The 17,744-nt window shown below is 44.2% G+C and overlaps 1 protein-coding gene across 4 annotated transcripts in view; it reads left to right on the top strand.

Annotated features, from left to right (window-relative positions):
- Positions 1-843, top strand: part of KIF13A (kinesin family member 13A) — a 207,861-nt gene extending 207,018 nt beyond the window's left edge. For all 4 annotated transcript variants that reach the window (XM_037518911.2, XM_037518910.2, XM_037518908.2 and 1 more), the window contains one exon: positions 334-843. In XM_037518911.2, the coding sequence (XP_037374808.2) occupies positions 334-354 (21 nt within the window). In that variant the 3' untranslated portion in view covers positions 355-843. The remainder of the gene's footprint in view (positions 1-333) is intronic.
- The last annotated feature ends 16,901 nt before the right edge of the window (positions 844-17,744 follow it).

Here is a 17,744-nt window from a genome sequence, read left to right as displayed (position 1 = left end):
CATTGTTTTGAAGGTGTTAAAATTTGAGAACCTTTTGAGTACTAAAGTTTGACATTTGTTCTCACCCTGTAGGCCCAGAAATAACTTTTTCTTTTTTTGACTTTAACTCTGGGTCTTGTCATTACTTTTCCTACACATTTTGTCTTGGGGCTGGGTTTCTTCCTTATAGTGTGGAAATTCTAGAACTGGATTCCAAAATAAACCGGGTCCCCTGGGGCCAGTTAGGAGGTGCTCCTTGCCTGGGTGGGCAGGGAAGGCTGAGGGTGGGCCCTGTGGGTGGGGAGGGGAAGCTGAGGAGATACGAACCTGAACTCACTGGCATCTGCATTTCAGGGGAGCGCAGCTGCTCGGTGAGCTGCAGCAACACGCAAGCAGGCGTCTGTGTCCCCGGTCACCTCGCAAAAGCACCAGCTCCATCTTTAAACCATGCTGCGGCCGGCCGACCTCAGGTCTCCAAGGGGAAGCCATGGGCGTGCAGGGCCGCCTCCTTCCCCTGCCTTGGGGAGAAGCGGCACTTTGTCACTCGGGTGGATCGGCAGCCTCTGCTTTTCCCAAAAAGTCAGAGCACCGAAAATCCTGGATTTAATAAGTGGCAGTATTTTCGTTTGCACTTAACTACACACCCCGCTGTGTAGAAACCTCCACAAATTCAAACAGACTTTATTCTTGTACAGTTTTAATCAGTTCCTACTGTAGAATCTGGAGTCAATGTTCTAATTTGTTGTGTTTTTTTTTATAAATAATATATATTATGTATATGAAATGCGTATCTAACGTATGTCTGTTCCGAGACACACAAGACTGCACACTAAAATGCAGATAAAAGTGGTTTGTAGAAAATCATAAGGTACTGGACTTGTTACAGAGCAACTTGGACGGTCTCTTAAACAGATAAAAAAAAAAGATACTATTGACTAAGACTGAGGTTCCAAATCCCTCTTTGCAAAAAAAGGTTACAGAGTGCTGTTCTTTATAACCAAAGAACTTACATAAGACTGAGCGTTTTTTGCTGTCCACTCTTGTTTTCTGTGAGTGTGTGTGTGTGTGTGTGTGTGTGTGTGTGTGTGTGTGTGTGTGTGAGTGAGAGAGAGAGAGATTGGGAGTTTGGTGCCATGCTCCCCTTGGCTACCAGGCCTCATGCTGCCGTTCCCTGTCCCCCATTTCATAAGCACACTGAAAAATCTCACAGCTGTATTTTCTGGTCTTCCTCCTGGCCCCCCACCTGCGGACGCACATTGCTTTGTAACCATTGACAATGGTCAGGCACTGACCCCCGCGCTGCCCGCCCTGGGTTCAGCCCAGCCTGGCAGGTGGAAGCAGAGAGCAGTATTACTGTAAGAAAACACAAGGATCTATGTTGGTTTTTGTCTCTTTGTGGTTTGGTTTGGGGTTGGTAGGTTTTGTGGTGATGTGGTTTTGCTGTGTTATTTTACTTACTTCTGGAAAATTGCTAAAGAGATGGAACGAGTTATAAAGGCCATGGAAGCTCGTGTCACCGAGTCTGCAGATGACGATGTACGTATAGATGACCCTGCGTCCATGTCTCCATTTGTCACATCCTCCATCTGACAGAAATGTTGAAGGATTATGTGTGGGGAAATTTTTACAAGAGGACTTGCTGTACCTGTTCTGTAGATGCCTGTACAGTTGGTCTGGATGTACAGCAATAAATGTGATTGTGAGAGAGAGAGATTGTGTACAGCCTGCTGTACACTTTTTCTTTTCACTTTTTAGCATCAGTAAATGAGTAAGAAATTGGAGACTTTAATGAAAAGCTGCTGTTCATGATTTGTGTGTATAGTGAGCTGACTGTAGTATTTTACTATTGTCTGTTTAAAAAAAAGAAAAACTGTAATTTATATCCCCCTTCAACTTTATTATATTTAATTGGTACAGAATTTGTGTGTGTGTGTTTTAGAATACAAACTGTCTCATTCAGATTTTAAAAGATCAGTTGTCTGTCTTTAATAACTGCCATGAGTTTCGCATCGAATTCCGTGTTTGTACGTGTGCCTGTCACGTAGCATTGCACAGTAGTAGCACCAGCCAACAGCCAATGTTCATCGAGGGTTTAATGTGTCCTAGACACTGTTCCTGGGGGGCGTGAGCTATCTGTTGATCCCACAGCTGTGGGCTCTGTTGTTATGAAGTGTTTGATAAATGGGGAACTGAGAGAAAGGCCTTCATGGGGCCAGAGAGAGGGAGACACATCTAGATATCACCCACACTTCATTTTCTCCTCTCCCTGTCTTCTGGTGATGCGTCATAGAGGGGCAGGCCTCTTGAAAGGAGAATGGGGTACCTACAAAGGCCAGAAGAGCTGTGCAAAGAGCTACAACTTCAGGGGACAGGGAGCAGGTGGGAGAGGCGGCTGTAATGCGCACACACCCGATGAGGACGCTAATCCTGTGAACACATAGCCGTGTCCTGCCACCCGTGAAACAGTGGCTACTGATAATCCAGCTCTCATATGAAAGTTTTATCGAAAAGGCAGGGTGCAGAACCTTTTCTGAAAACTCTCTGTTCACAGTTGCCTTTCTAAAGTGACCACAATTAGGGCCTCCCTTGTGGCGCAGCGGGTTGAGCACCGCGCTGTGAAGCTATCAGCAGCCTCTGCAGCGCGGGTTCAATTCCCTGCCAGCTGGCAAGAATCCCACGTGGCACGGCAGACCTCTGCTGCTCCCCTCAGCAGTGTATTTCAGCCAGTCTGCCTGTTCTGTTCCCCACTCTGTCTCTGGTGAATCCTCTCACCCTCCCACACCTCTGACTGTACCCCAGTTCTTGTATAAATAAATAAATCTTAAATAAAGTGACCATAATTAGATCTAGCCTATTCTGGACCAGGGTGCCTTCTGTTAGAGACTTTAGAGAGAGGCAAAAAAAAAAACCAAAACCTATATGATTTCTGTAGAATGAGGATAGGGGAAGGACAACAGACATTTAATATTTAAATAAACAGTGGCAACTAGAAACAGTGACCAAACAGTTGTTCCCTCTGCTGTATGAGGTTAGTCAGTGGTCTTTCAGCACTCAACATTGTCATTTGTCTTTATGACGGTGGGAAATCAAACTGGTCTTAGAACATAAGTTGTTGTTAGTTGATTGTTGATAGTTAAATAGAGGCATGTGCTTAATAGTACATTTCCAAAGTACAGCATTCTAGTGTCATCCCATTTTTTTTTTAAGATTTATTTATTTATACAAGAACCGGGGTATAGCTCAGAGGCGCGAACGGTGAGAGGATTCACTAGAGACAAAACGGGGAACAGAACAGGCACACTGACGAAGCACACTGCTGAAGGGAGCAGCGGGCGAGACAGGAGAGGTCTGTGCGCCATGTGGGACCCTCGCCAGCCGGCCAGGATCGACAGTGCCGCAGAGGCTGCAGACAGCTTCACAGCGCTGCACTCAACCCCTGCGCCACCAGGGGAGGCCCTAGTGTCATCCTATGTGTACTCATTTGGGCATAGGTATTATCGTGGCAAAAACAGAGCCTTGTTCCAGGTACTGACTTAAATACCTCTATGGTTCAGTAAGAAGGAGATGCTGTCTTCCAAATTATTCTGCTCTAGCTAATACTTATTTTTTTTTTAATTGCAGTATTCCAAGATTGGTACCATCTTGGGAACAAAAATCAACTAATGGCATGATTAAGGAGCTTTATTTTAAAACGTAAACCTTTCTGGACATATAATTTAAGAGTCTTGAAAGAATATGTAATAAGGGCCTCCCTGGTGGCACAGGGATTGAAGTCAGCGCTATCAGCAGCCATTTGATCCCCGGCCAGGGAGCTACCTATATGGAGCAGCAGACCTCTCCTGTCTCGCCCGCTGCTCCCCTCAGCAGTGGATTTCAGTAGATCTGCCTGTTCTGCTCCCCACTCTGTCTCTGGTGAATCCTCTCACCCCCTACACTTCTGGCTTTTACCTCAGTTCGCATATGCATAAATAAATAAAATAATTTTTTTTTAAATGATGTAATAAGAGGTCTTGCTCTCTTGTGGACCAAAAACCAAAAAGCAAAAATATGCCACCACTCCCCAGTCAGAGAGCTTTCTGAATTCAGCCTTGAACTGATCACTGTAACACTGGCTCAAGTGTAATGTTGCACAGACCTCCTAGATTAAAAAAGAACAGCAACGTCAGCCTGTAATATGTAGCAGTTCATCTCAGATTTTCTGCTAACCTGGAGGAAAGGCATCCTGCTCCGTGCCCCAGAGGCGAGCTCTGCCCATTCACACATTGTGAACTGGCACTGACAGGGCAGAGTACAAAATCCCGAAGTCTAAATTGAACCCACTTGTCACTTTCTAATCAACCCCCCCCCCACCCAATCCCCGCACCACCAGGTGACGGGAAAAATGATTGTAGATTTGAATGCCACTAAGGGTCATTTTTTTCCTGCAAGGAGTTCATTTAATTTGAAATAAAACTATCTTCTGGATGTTCTTGGACACACATGCTTGTGCATTCTTAGGAATTCAAGTTACTTTTCCCCTCGTGAGGCTCTCCGCGGGCCTGTATGTTTGCGCACGGCTCTTAGATATGCAAGAAGACATGTTGGCCACTCAGTCTCCACCCTCTGAGCCCAGTTGGCCATGACCAGCACCTCAGAGCTTTTTTTTAAAGATTTATTTATTTATTTATACAAGCACTGGGTACAGTCAGAAGCACAGGACGGTGAGAGAATTCACCAGAGCCAGAGCGGGGAGCAGAGCAGGCAGAAGGACCGAAGTACACTGCTGAGGGGAGCAGCAGGCGGCAGGAGAGGTCTGCGCGCCATGTGGGACCCTCACCTGCGGTTGGGAATTGAACCGGTGCTGCAGAGACTGCGGGCAGCTTCGCAGCCCAGCGCTCAACCACTGTGCCACCGGGGAGACCCACCTCAGAGCTTATTGTAGGTGTCCTCGGTGCCAGTTTTCTCTAAGGAAGTCCGGGATCCTTAGGGGGGCCCACATGAAGACACTGAGGCTGATGAACAAAACAATGAGTGTTTTACAAAGAAAAGGCTAAGTTTGGAGTCTCTGGAAGAAAAGATCAACAAACCAACTTGACCTTTGACCTTTTTACAATGCCTAAAACACTTGGAACTATTAAAATTTTAAAACTGGACAACATTGGTGTTTATAACAACTTCAAACCATTAGCTTGGGACTTATCTCCTTGGTATCTACCTGAACCAAACCTTATAGAGATGTTCGTAGTTTCTGTTACTGTCTTCACCTAGTAGAACTGCTAGGGACTATCCCAGCAGAGCAGATATGTTTTTCTTTGACTAAAAATCTTAGGAAAATAAATGAGTCAAGCGTCATGCTTTCGTGTAATTGCATGTAATTGATTCCTCACCCTTGTTGAGTCAGAATAAGTTTTACCTAGTGTGTGGTCAACCACAAATAAAGCAAGCTACTTAGAAACAGCAGTTAAAATATTAGCTGCAGGAACTAACACAAAAAAGAGCAATTTGAGCCTCCCCTGGTGGCGCAGGCGGTTGAGATCCACACCGCGAAGCTGTCCACAGCCTCTGCAGCGCAGGTTCGATCCCAGCCCACCAGCGAGACTCCCACATGGCACAGCAGACCTCTCCTGTCTCGCCCGCTGCTCCCCTCAGCAGTGCATTTCATCAGTCTGCCTGTTCTGCTCCCCACTCTGTCTCTGGTGAATCCTCTCACCCTCCCGCACATCTGGCCTGTACCCTGGTTCTTGCATAAATAAATAAATCTTTAAAAAAAAAAGAGCAATTCACCCACAATGAGCATGTAAGATCTTACCTCAGCACCACTTGATGGAAAGCTACAATAATGGCAATATGAGAATGCCAATTTACCCACAATTTTCCCTAGTCCTTTTTCATGTTGTTGTACGTATTGATGAGAAAGCATATTGCTACAAAGTCTGTTGCCCTTAAAACACTGCATGTGGTATATAGTCACAATGGAATATTATTCAGCAATCAGAAAAGATAAACTCATGCCATTTGCAGCAACATGAATGGAGCAACATGGAATTATGCTCAGTGAAATAAGCCAGAAGAAAAAGAAAAATATCGGAGGATGGTTTCACTTATAGCAGGAATATAGAGGAACCAAATAAGACATCAGTGTAAAACAATAACAACAGTACAAAACACAACAAAACAAAACCAGACCATTATAAACCAGAGACATCCTGCAGGGGAGCAGGAGGGAGAGGGATCAGAGGGAGGAGGGAGGAGCACAGGGGACTGAGGTGATGGTGCACAGATGCCTTGGGGAAGGAAACTCTATGGGGACTCCACCTGAGGGGGTGGGGGGAAGCAAATATTGTTTAAAAATAAAAAAAAAAAAAAGAATCCTGATTAGAAAAAAAATAGTGGGAGAAACCATAATTTTATGCAGGAGGATGAATAATAAATTCAATATTTGTGACCAAAAAAAAAAAAAAAACAACAAAACACTGCAGCTTGTAACAATTTATCCCGTACAATTTCTGTGTGTCCAGTACTCAGGGAGGTGATTCTGGACCACACGGATTCCAGTATCTCCCGTGGATTATCAGGTGGGGGACCTGAAATCGAACCCACTGGGTTCATGCTCTCGGTGGGTGCCAGGGCCGGAATAAAAGACACGTCCTGATGGAGTATACCAAGGAGAAGTGCTTATTTCCTGTGACAAGAAAAGGACACAGTGAAACCAGCATTTCCAAAGAAAGTGCCTCCCAGAGAGGGCAGGGAGGAAATGTTCTAGAGTGTTGCTGAGTGCCAGAGGGCTCCTCCGGAGTACCTCAATTCCTCAGCCTGGTGTCTCCTGGTCTCCACTCTTGTAACCATTCTTGTTGATTATCCAGAGAGCTGGGGGGTGGGGAATCCCTTCAGGGAAACATGCAAGTTTGATGATCCTTATCTAGGTTTTATTTATAGGCAAGAAGACTGTGTAATAGGTCACCTATGCCTGGTGACCTGGACCAACAGGGAAAATTCCTTAACTCTTACTAATCCTGTGCTGAGGCCTGAGTAGATTGTTGCACACACTGCGGGCAGGCTGGTGTGCCAGACACACCAGACAGCACCCCTGCTTGTCCTCAGGACAGAGGTGGGATTCCCGCGTGAGTCCTGGTGAGGAAACAGAGCCACCTGCCTTGATAACCAGGTCTCAGAAGTCATTTCCACCACATTGTATCAGAAGGGAGTCCCTCTCTCATCCAGCTCTCACTGAAGACCATGGCACTGTGGGGTTTCCTATACCTATTCCTATGAACCCCTCGGGACTTTGTGGGCACCTATTTCTATGAACCCCCTGGACCTATTCCTATGAACCCCATGGGGTTCCTATTCCTATGACTCTGCAAAAAGAGGAATGTCTAAGAACGTGTGGGCATGTTTTAAAATCATCATAACTAGAAATCGTGTAGCTGAGGCCATGGTGAAAAGTGGACAACTGGAAACTGAATAAATAAAGGAATCCAGCTCTTTAGGAAAAAAAAAAAGTAGTTGCCCCTAGTGGCTCACGGGGTTAAGTCTCAGCACTATGAAGCTATCCACAGCCTCTGCAGCATGAGTTCGATCTATGGCTAGGGAGCTACCCACACGGCACAGCAGACCTCTCCTGTCTCGCCCGCTGCTCCCCTCAGCAGTGTGGTTTAGTGGATCTGCCTGTTCTGCTCCCCACTCTGTCTCTGGTGAATCCTCTCATGCCCCTAGCACCTCTAACCTGCACCCCAGCTCTTGTCTGCATAAATAAATAAATTTTTAAAAAATAAATAAAATAAATCTTTAAAAAAAATAAATAAAATGGGGCTTCCCTGGTGGTGCAAGGGGTTAAGCACAGCACTGTGAAGCTATCTGCAGCCTCTGTCTCTGGTGAACCCTCTCGCCACTCGCACCTCTGGGCTGTACCCCGGTTTTTGTATTCATTAATAAATAAATCTTAAATAAATTAATGAAATGAAGGGATTTTTAAAAGAATACTTTTAAAGGAAAAACAGATGAGCAAAAAAAATTTAATGGACTAATAAAATATGGCACAGATACATAGAAAAGGATTCCAGGATAGTTTATTCCTGTTTAAAATTAGTCTTTCAGGTGAATTGAATATTCGGTGAACTCAAGCAGAACATGGGGACTCTTCTCTCTCCTCCTTCCCCGCTTCTCAACTTCCTTTTTCCTCCTCCTCCTGTCAGACATTGCCCTCTACTGCCCTCTGGTTAAGGGGTACTTTCCTCACCTAAATTTTGGCTCAAAGTTCTGTGCAGGCTTCATCCAACATTGATGTCAGTAATGGCCTGACCTTTGAGAAATGTTGTGCAGGACAGCTACTCCCGAGGAGCCTGGTAAACTGCCTCTGCTGATGCGGGACCCCCTCCTGGCCTTGCACTGGCACTTACAAAGCTTGGTTCCACTGGCCTTGGTTCCCAGCCCTGGGCTACCCACCCTGCTCCCCTCCCCAACCCTCCTGCCCCCACACTCCTGCCCCTCCCGGCAGGCCAACCCCAGGACCATCACAATGACTGATTCTCAGCTCTCTACTGCAACACTCACAAGGCCTTTCAGGAAGTTGCCTTTGCTCTCTGGAGCCCATTTATCTCTTTTCTCAATCCTACCACAGCAAGGCTGAGGGGAAGCAACAGGGAGGAACAAGGTATCAGGTTAGGGAGGCTCAAATACTCTCTCAACCTATCTTACCTTCCAAATGTATTCCTTTTTTTTTTAAGATTTATTTATTTATGCATACAAGAACTGGGGTGCAGGCCAGAGGTACAGGGGGTGAGAAGATTCACCAGAGACAGAGTGGGGAACAGAACAAGTAGATTGACTGAAATACACTGCTGAGGGGAGCAGCGGGTGAGACAGAAGTGTCTGCTGTGCCATGTGGGTAGCTCCCTGGCTGGGGATAGAACTTGTGCTGCAGTGGCTGCCAATAGCTTGATAGTGCTGAGACTTAACCCCTTGTGCTACCAGGGAGGCCCCCCAAACATTCTTAATGGCTTACCTCCCACCCCAGACCAGGGCATCGAGAATTGTGTCTTTGCTTGAGGACCAGAAAGCATCCTCACCAGAATCAACTTCTGAATTTCCATCTCTTTTCTAGTCCCTTGTTCTGATCCCTCCCTTCTCCCCTTCCTGTCTCACAGGAATCACCTTTATATCAGGGAGCCATTCTTGCTATAATTTGGGTTTTAACACAATGCTCGGTCTCCCAATTTCTGCTGCGAATATGCAAAGGAAGGCTTTGGAAACTAAGAAAACTCATTCAATGGAAGATGCCTCTCAAAATTACCTTAACTTGGGTGAGGCCTGAAAGTTATGCTGTGTACAAGACTGTATCCTTCATTCCACAAGGAAGCATGCCATTGCTACAGGTGGAGAACAGGAGGGTAACATGATTTGTAGGCAAGAAACATAATATTCTTTTAATATTATCAAATATCTTCACTGTGCTATTTGTTTACAATGTGTGAAGGGCTTCATATGCATTCTCTCCCAACATTTCAGCAATGCTGTGAGGTAGATACTGTCATTACTCCCATATAGGAGATGGGGAAACTGAGTCTTAGAGAGGTTAAGGATCTGTCAAGACCCCAAAGGCCAAAAATTGGGGGCGCTGAGCTTCAAATCCAGAAGACTGTCTTAATCAGATACTGTCAGGCTCAAAATCTTGTTCAGAGCTGTAGAGTGGTCCCCACTGTCATACTTTTAGTTTTTTGGTTTTCCAACAGAGAAGGAAAAATACAGGCAGTAGTATTCTCTTCCTTTCTCCTAGTCAGCTCAGATATTTAGTGTTGGGGCCTCCCTGATGGCACAAAGTGTTAAGCGTCAGCACTATGAAGCAATTCACGGCTACTGCAGCCCGAGTTTGATCCCCGGCCAGGAAGGTGACCCACAAGGCGCAGCAGACCTCTCCTGACTCCCGCTGCTCCCCTCAATAGTGTGTTTCAATAGATCTGCCTGTTCTGCTTCCCACTCTGTCTCTGGTGAATCCTCTCACCCCCCACACCTCTTGCCTACATCCCATTTCTTCTATGCATAAATAAATAAAAACAAATATTAAAATAAAATACAATGGTTATTATATTTTTCCCAAATTATGTTTATTGACCCAAAATAGTGTTATATCTCTGTGTCTTCTCCAGAGGTTCTACAAACTTCTACAAATGTGTGCATTCACACTCTGCCCACCACCAGTGCCTCAACAATTTTCTATTATTAACAAGACAAAAGGTAACAAGTGCTGTCTAGGATGTGGAGAAGAAGGCACCTCCTGTACTGGTTGCAGGAAGTAAATTGATGCAACCGCTTTGGAAAACAATACACAGAGTTTCCTCGAAAACTTTAAAGGACTGGGCCTCCCCGGTGGCGCGGTTGAGCGCTGGGCTGCGAAGCTGCCCACTGCCTCTGCATCGCTGGTTCCATCCCCGGCCACGGGCGAGGGTCCCACATGGCGCACAGACCTTTCCTGCCGCCCACTGCTCCCCTCAGCAGTGTACTTCGTCAGTCTGACTGTTCTGTTCCCCACTCTGGCTCTGGTGAATCCTCTCACCCTCCCGCGCTTCTGACTACCCAGTGCTTGTATAAATAAAATAAAAAATAAATCTTAAAAAAAAAGAAAACTTTAAAGGACTACATTATGACCTAGTAATTCCACTTCTAGGTTATCTGAAGAAAATGAAATCAGCATTTTAAAGAGGTACCTGTACCTCCAAGTTCATTGCAGCATTATTTACACTAGCCAAGGTAGTTGACAACCTGAGTGTCCGTGATGGATGAATAAAGACAATGTGGCATATAGGGAATAGAAAATGGAATAGCACTCAACCATAAAAATGGAAACCTTGCCTTTTGCAACAACGTGAATGGAACTTAAGGGCATTATGCTAAGTGAATTAAGTCAGGCAGACAAAGAAAAACTGTACGATCTCACTTATATCTGGAATCTGAAAGACCTGAATCAGAAAGAGCACAGATTGGTGGCTACTGATAGGGGTGGGGAGGGGGAGATGGACAAAGGTGGTCAACAGGTACAAATGTCTGGTTAGAAGAAGATAAATCTGAGAGTAAGACAAATACTGGTAGATTTCACTCTTGGTATATAGAGCAGCAAAACCAAGGGACTGATAAAACTGAGCCAATATAAACCCTAGGCATATGACTGTGGAACTGAGGCTACTGGAGGAGGGTGGGGGGAGTTGGTGGGAACAAAGAGGGGGGCGCAGTGGTCTATGTTGAAGGATTATGGGTGCTTTGGTGGTGGGCATGGTACAGCAGATCCATCATATGCAGTGTTGTAAGCCAATGCTACCTCAATAACAATGCTTTTTTTAAAGATTTATTTATTTATGCATACAAGAACTGGGGTGTAAGCCAGAGGTGAGAGGATTCACCAGAGACAGAGTGGGGAGCAGAACAGGCAGATCTACTGAAATACACTTCTGAGGGAAGCAGCGGGTAAGTCAGGAAAGGTCTGCTGCACCATGTGGGTTGCTCCCTGGACGGCTGGGAGATCAAACTCAAGCTACAGTGGCTGCGGATAGCTTGATAGCACTCTCTTTAACCCCTGTGCCACCAGGGAGGCCCTCAACAATAACTTTAAAAAAAAAAGAAATGTTGGATATGATGTTCATGGGTGACTACAGTTAACAATACTGTATTGTATATTTGAAAATGAATAGGTAAAATTTAAAAGTTCTCAGGGGGCCTCCCTGGTGGCACAAGGGGTTAAGTCTCAGCACTATGAAGCAGCCACTACAACACAGGTTCAATCCTTGGCCAGGCAGCTACCCACATAGCACAGCAGACCTCTCCTGAGCCATCCGCTGCTCCCCTCAGCAGTGTATTTCAGTAGATCTGCCCATTCTGCTCCCCACTCTGTCTCTGATGAATTCTCTCACCACCACCCCCACCCGCACCTGTGGCCTACACCCCAGCTTTTATATGCATAAATAAAATAATCTTTAAAAATAAATAAGTAAAATTTCTCAGAAAAAATGTCACTGTGAGATGACAGATGATTTAACTAAATATTATAGTAATCATACCGTACTATGTACATATATCAAATTATTATCACCTTCATCTTATACAATATGTGAGCTATATTTCAATGAAGCTAGGAAAAAATAAAAATAATTTGTAAAATGCTATCTAAATTTTTATTTCTCACATTCTTTATAATAGACAACAGTTAACTCCGCTGCTCAAAGGATATTAAGTGCCTACTTTGCAGCATGTCTTTTTCACGCATCACTACATTTAACCCATGTAACAATCTGTATGATCAACCTTGTCATCTACATCTTACAGATAAAGATAAGGAAGAAAAGAGATTTGAGAAAGTTGCTCAGGGTCAAACAGTAAGTGAATCAGGATTTTATCTGTCTGACTCCAAGGTCAAGATTTTTCTGTTGAACCATGCTATCCTGCTTGAGCTGACCCAAACCACCATTTCAGGCTGATGCTATCCTCAATCCAGGCTCGCTGTACACCAGAGAATAGAAAACATCCATTCAAACCATGCTTATTTTTTATCTCTCAATCTCCCTTCTAAGCCAAGATCCTCCTGTTTTTCAAGGGCTGGTTCAAGTTCACTACTCAAAAAAGCTTTCCCTGATCCCCTAACCTTTCTCTCTTCTTCCTTAGTATCCAGATTGTCTTTCAAAAGTTTTTTCATTTATTTTGCATTGTAACCATGTTTCCATGTGTATCTTGCCCGTGAAACCTCTAGTTCCTTTTCCATATTTGCATACCATGGCTCTACCTTTGCCTGGAGTTTAGTATGTAAACTTTTATGTATTAAAGGTTTTAAAGGGGCCTCCCTGGTGGCGCAGGGGTTAAAGACAGTGCTATCAAACTAGAGTTTGATACCAGCCAGGGAGTTGACCCACATGGCACAGCAAAGCTCTCCTGTCTCACCTGCCGCTCCCCTTAACAGTGTATTTCAGTAGATCTGCCTGTTCTTCTCCCCACTCTCTCTCGTGAATCTTTTCACCCCCCACCCCACACCTCTGGCGTATACACCAGTTCTTGTATGCAAAAATAAATAAATATTTTTAAAAAGGTTTTACATATGAAAAGCTTTTAGCTGCAAGTAAACTGTTAAGATTTTTAATTTTTTTAAAGATTTATTTATTTATGCATACAAGAACTGGGGTACAGGGCAGAGGCTTGGGAGGTGAGAGGATTCACCAGAGACAGAGTGGGGAACAGAACAGGCAGATGTACTGAAATACACTACTGTGGGGTGCAGCAGGCGAGTCAGGAGAGGTCTGCTGCGTCATGTGGGTAGCTCCCTGGCTGGGGATTGAACTCATGCTACAGTGGCTGTGGATTGCTTCATAGGTTGCATCTTAACCCCTTGTGCAACCAGGGAGGCTCCAACATTTTTAATTTTAAAAGAAAAATTGGTGTGGGTTTCACTTATATTCATGCTAACTTGCTCTTTAGTTAGTGTTCATAGAAGGATAGGGCCCTAAAAATGCAACAGTGGAATGCCTTTCTAATAAGCCCATCCATAAAAGCATAAAATCAAGATTGAAATGAATATGAGCACTGTCAAATTAATCAGGATGTGTTCCAAAAACAGTTGTAAATCAGTTGATAAGAACTTAGAAACATACTTTAACTAGAAACACGAAGCCTACTAGACTTGGTTTAGAGGGCCAGTTTTTAGACATTACAACATAACTAAATGGTTGTGTATAGGAGATGCACAATCATAGATGATTGCCAGTTTTGGCTAATGGCAAATGACATAATACTAAAACCCTCAGGAAACATTATTTGAATTAATTATAAATATCTTTTAAATGTAATCTGAAAAAAATCTAATAAATTAGGGGCCTCCCTGGTGGCACAAGGGTTAAATGTCAGCACTATGAAGCAATCTGCAGCTACTGTGGCAGAAGTTGGCTCCCCTGGCCAGCCAGGGAGCTACCCACATGGCTCAGCAGACCTCTCCTGACTCGCCCGCTGCTCCCCTCAGCAGTGTGTTTCAGTAGATCTGCCTGTTCTGCTCCCCAGTCTGTCTCTGGTAGATTCTCTCACCCCCTGCACTTCTGGCCTATACCCCAGCTCTTGTATGCATAAATAAATAAAATAAATCTTTTTTAAAAATCTAGCAAATGAATATCTAATCTGTAAAAAAGAAAAGGAAGTCTCTAAGAAGTGAAGGAAAAACAGAAACTGAAAATCAAACTTGTAAACATGCATGGTAAAGGGAAGATCATTCCTAGCCCAATACCCAAGAACTTGAATTTCACCCCAATGAGACAAGGCATGGGCCCATTTGCAGCAGAAGTTTGGAATTAAGGCTCCTGCCTAAAAGGGAGATGTTTTAAGCACTGATATAATATGAATGCAGGAAGTTGTAGGTAGAGGGGATAATGGTATTTCCCTTAAGAATTTGTACCATGTACTTGCTAAGTTTTGAATTTTTACTTCTACTTCCAGCATATATCAGGAAATCAAATGCTAAAAAATGAACATAAGTAGTGGTCCTACAGTGGCGAAACTTCTCAAATACCTAACTGAAGCAGATATAAAATCTCTGTTGTGGTTCAAGCCCTCAAACCAGGACATACACGGATAAATCCCTGCCAAAGATGAGCTCACAATCAAAATTTACAAACCACTGAGGCAAACACCAGGGCAGAGCGTCAGCAGATACAACAGCAGCAGGACTGGATGAACAAGAACCTAAGGTACAGAACACTTAAATAAGAACTATCAAATACCTGTTTAAAAATAAATGCACTAAAGGGGACTCAAAAAAAATAATAAGGATAATATTAAAAGGACAGGCATATTGGAAAAGCCTACAAATATAGAATTACTGTATCCTTTTTTAAGATTTATTTTTATTTATTTATGCATGTAAGACCGGAGTTGTAGGCTAGAGGTGTGAGGGGGGTAGGTTTAAGGATTCACCAGAGACAGTGGGGAGCTGAGCAGGCAGAGTGATTGAAATACACTGCTAAGGGGAGCAGCGGGCAAGACAGGAGAGGTCTGCTGCACCACATGGGTCAGCTCCTTGCCTGGGGATAGAACTCATGCTGCAGTGGCTGGAGATAGCTTGATAATGCTGAGGCTTAACCCCTGGGCCACCAGGGAGGCCCCTTAACATACTTTTAACAAGAATAAGCTTCCAAATCAGCAGAAGCAGGAGAAAGGCAAGGATAACAAAATAAGCAACCCATTAGAAGGCAAGAGGATGGGGAGCGAAAAATGGCATAGGGGGAAAAAAAAGTAATAAAATAATGTTTGAAAACTCTAAGTAAACCCAAAATCACAATCCATATAAGTAGTGTAAACTCAAAATTTTTCTAAAGAATTTTTTTCCCCAAGGGCCTCCCTGGTGGCGCAAGGGGTTTAAGAAGCAGCACTATGAAGCTACCCGCAGCCTCTGCAGCATGAGTTCTATCCCCAGCCAGGGACGTGACCCCGATGGCGCAGCAGACCTCTCCTGTCTCACCGGCTGCTCCCCTCAGCAGTGTATTTCAGTCAGTCTGCCTGTTTCTGTTCCCCACTCTGTCTCTGGTGGATCCTCTCACCCCCTGCCTCTGGCCTGCACCCCAGTTCTTGTATGCATAAATCTTTAAAAAAAAAAAAAGAATTTTTCCCCCCAAGGCTCTCCTGGTAACATGAGGGCAGGGGCATGTAGGAACTTGTGGTTCTAGGCATAGAGCAGGAAAGGGACTGAGCTCCATCCCTTATTCAACTGGATGTTGATTTATTTCTGCATGTACCAAACTTGAGGCCTAACTTACTCATTCTGTATCGGGAATGAGCCCTTGGATCCTTGAGGACAGGTGGGGAGCTGTCCAGGATGAGAGGGGAGAATATAGGGTCACTATGTATGTACCTAGGCACTGAAACCATCTCCCCATCTTCAGCCATGGGCCTCTCTGCACCATTCAAAAGCACCGGAAACCTCCAATGGGTCCCTTCACAATTTGTCAGAAATACTCCCTTGGTTCCTAGGGTATAATTTTCTCTTCCTTGCTCAAGAAGCGATCACATTTCTTCTCAGTTTCCCTCTCCCCAAAATGTGATAAACCTTTTGTACACTGACCTCTTTTTTCCTTTCTTTTCCCTAGTGATTTAGAACATGTATTTTTTTAAAATTTATTTATGCGTTCAAGAACTTGGTACAGGCCAGAGGTGTGGGGGGTGAGAGGATTCACCAGAGACAGAGTGGGGAGCAGAACAGGCAGACTAACTGAAATACACTGCTGAGGGGAGCAGCGGGCGAGACAGGAGGGGTCTGCTGTGCCATATGGGTAGCTTCCTGGCCGGGGATCAAACTCACGCCGCAGTGGCTGCAGTTAGCTTCATAGGCTGCATCTCAACCCCTTGTGCCACCAGGGAGGCCCAATTTAGAACACATATTAATTGATTTTAATATGGATTCCCCCCTAGTGGTTATTACATAATTTTATTGATATATTTTTAATTCACTACTGGGTTTGTGTTTAGGATGAGAGAGGACATAAAAGTGAATCCAGGTATAACCTTGACTAAGCTCCTTCTATGCCATACTTCAAGTCCAGGAAAGCTCAAAAGCCAGCTGCAAATAATTTGAATGACTGTTGAAAGCTATGTGGAAATCCTCATGAAATTAGAAATCAAAATCCCATATGATCCTGTTATCCCAAATCTGGACATTTACCTGAAAAATACAAAGACACTAATTTGTTCCTTGCAGCATTATTTATAACAGTCAAGAGCTGGAAACAACCTCAGTGTCTACTGACAGATGATTGGATAAAAAGGATGTGGTATAGATACATAACGGATACTACTTTGCTATTTAAAAAAAAGATGAAATGCTGCCATTTACAATGTCGATGAACCTGGCGAGTATGATTGTAAGGACAGGAACAGGCACAGTGCAGGTTTTCTGATCCCATGCAGACCGGGTATAGGAGGAGTCAGAGTCCTCAGTGGTTTTTTGCAGGTCTTTTATTGGGGTTCAGCGGGTATGTGGCAGGCAGGGGTGCTGGGGGGCTGGGAGGCCTGCCAGCCTCCCAGCCCCCAGGAAATCCTCACTCTATCTGGACTCTCTGGCATTCTCTGCTTCTCGGCCTCTCTCTCGGCTTCTGCTTTGGCTTCTGCTGCTGCTGGCGTCCCCGTGACGCCGCCCTTAAAAGCACAGTCTTAGCCCAGGTGAATCCCATCTACCTATGCCCACACCCTATTCCAGGTGCCGCCATCAGGCATGCATTCAGGACAAGATCCATCATCTATCCTGATGGCGGGAGGGCAGAAAAGCCTGACATTTTCTTTACCCTACAATGATGCTTAGTGAATAAGCCAGAGAAAGACAATTATTTCACTTATATGTGGAATGTAGTGAAAGCAAACAAATGTATGGACTAATCAATAAAATAAATGTAGAGTTTTGAGATGAGTTGATGATTACCAGGAGGTAAGGAGGGAGGAGAGAAGAGGATTTAGTGAAAGGGGAAAGATGGTGTAGTGAAGGATAGAATTGGACTTTAGTGGTGGATTTAATGTAGTTTAAACACATTGGTTTTTAGTAATCCACACAACTATATAGTGTTATGTGTTACTTCAATAAAAAATAAGATAAAATAAAAAATAACCATGGTCCTTGAAGAGGAATTTTATTGTACCAGATATGTGCTATCTAGAACAGTGAATGTAAGCTCCCAGAGAAAAAAATAAATTTAACTTTCACCACATAATTTTTGAAATAATCAGAGCTGTCCCAGGGGGTCAGAGCTCATACAAACTCTAATAACCTCTTCTCTCTTATG

This window comes from Talpa occidentalis, unplaced genomic scaffold (assembly GCF_014898055.3).
Source record: "Talpa occidentalis isolate TD23 unplaced genomic scaffold, MPIMG_talOcc4v2.1 talOcc4.2, whole genome shotgun sequence".
Lineage (NCBI taxonomy): Eukaryota > Metazoa > Chordata > Mammalia > Eulipotyphla > Talpidae > Talpa > Talpa occidentalis.
The sequence above is the reverse complement of the archived record's forward strand: the minus strand, read 5'-3'. Positions and strand labels throughout refer to the sequence as shown.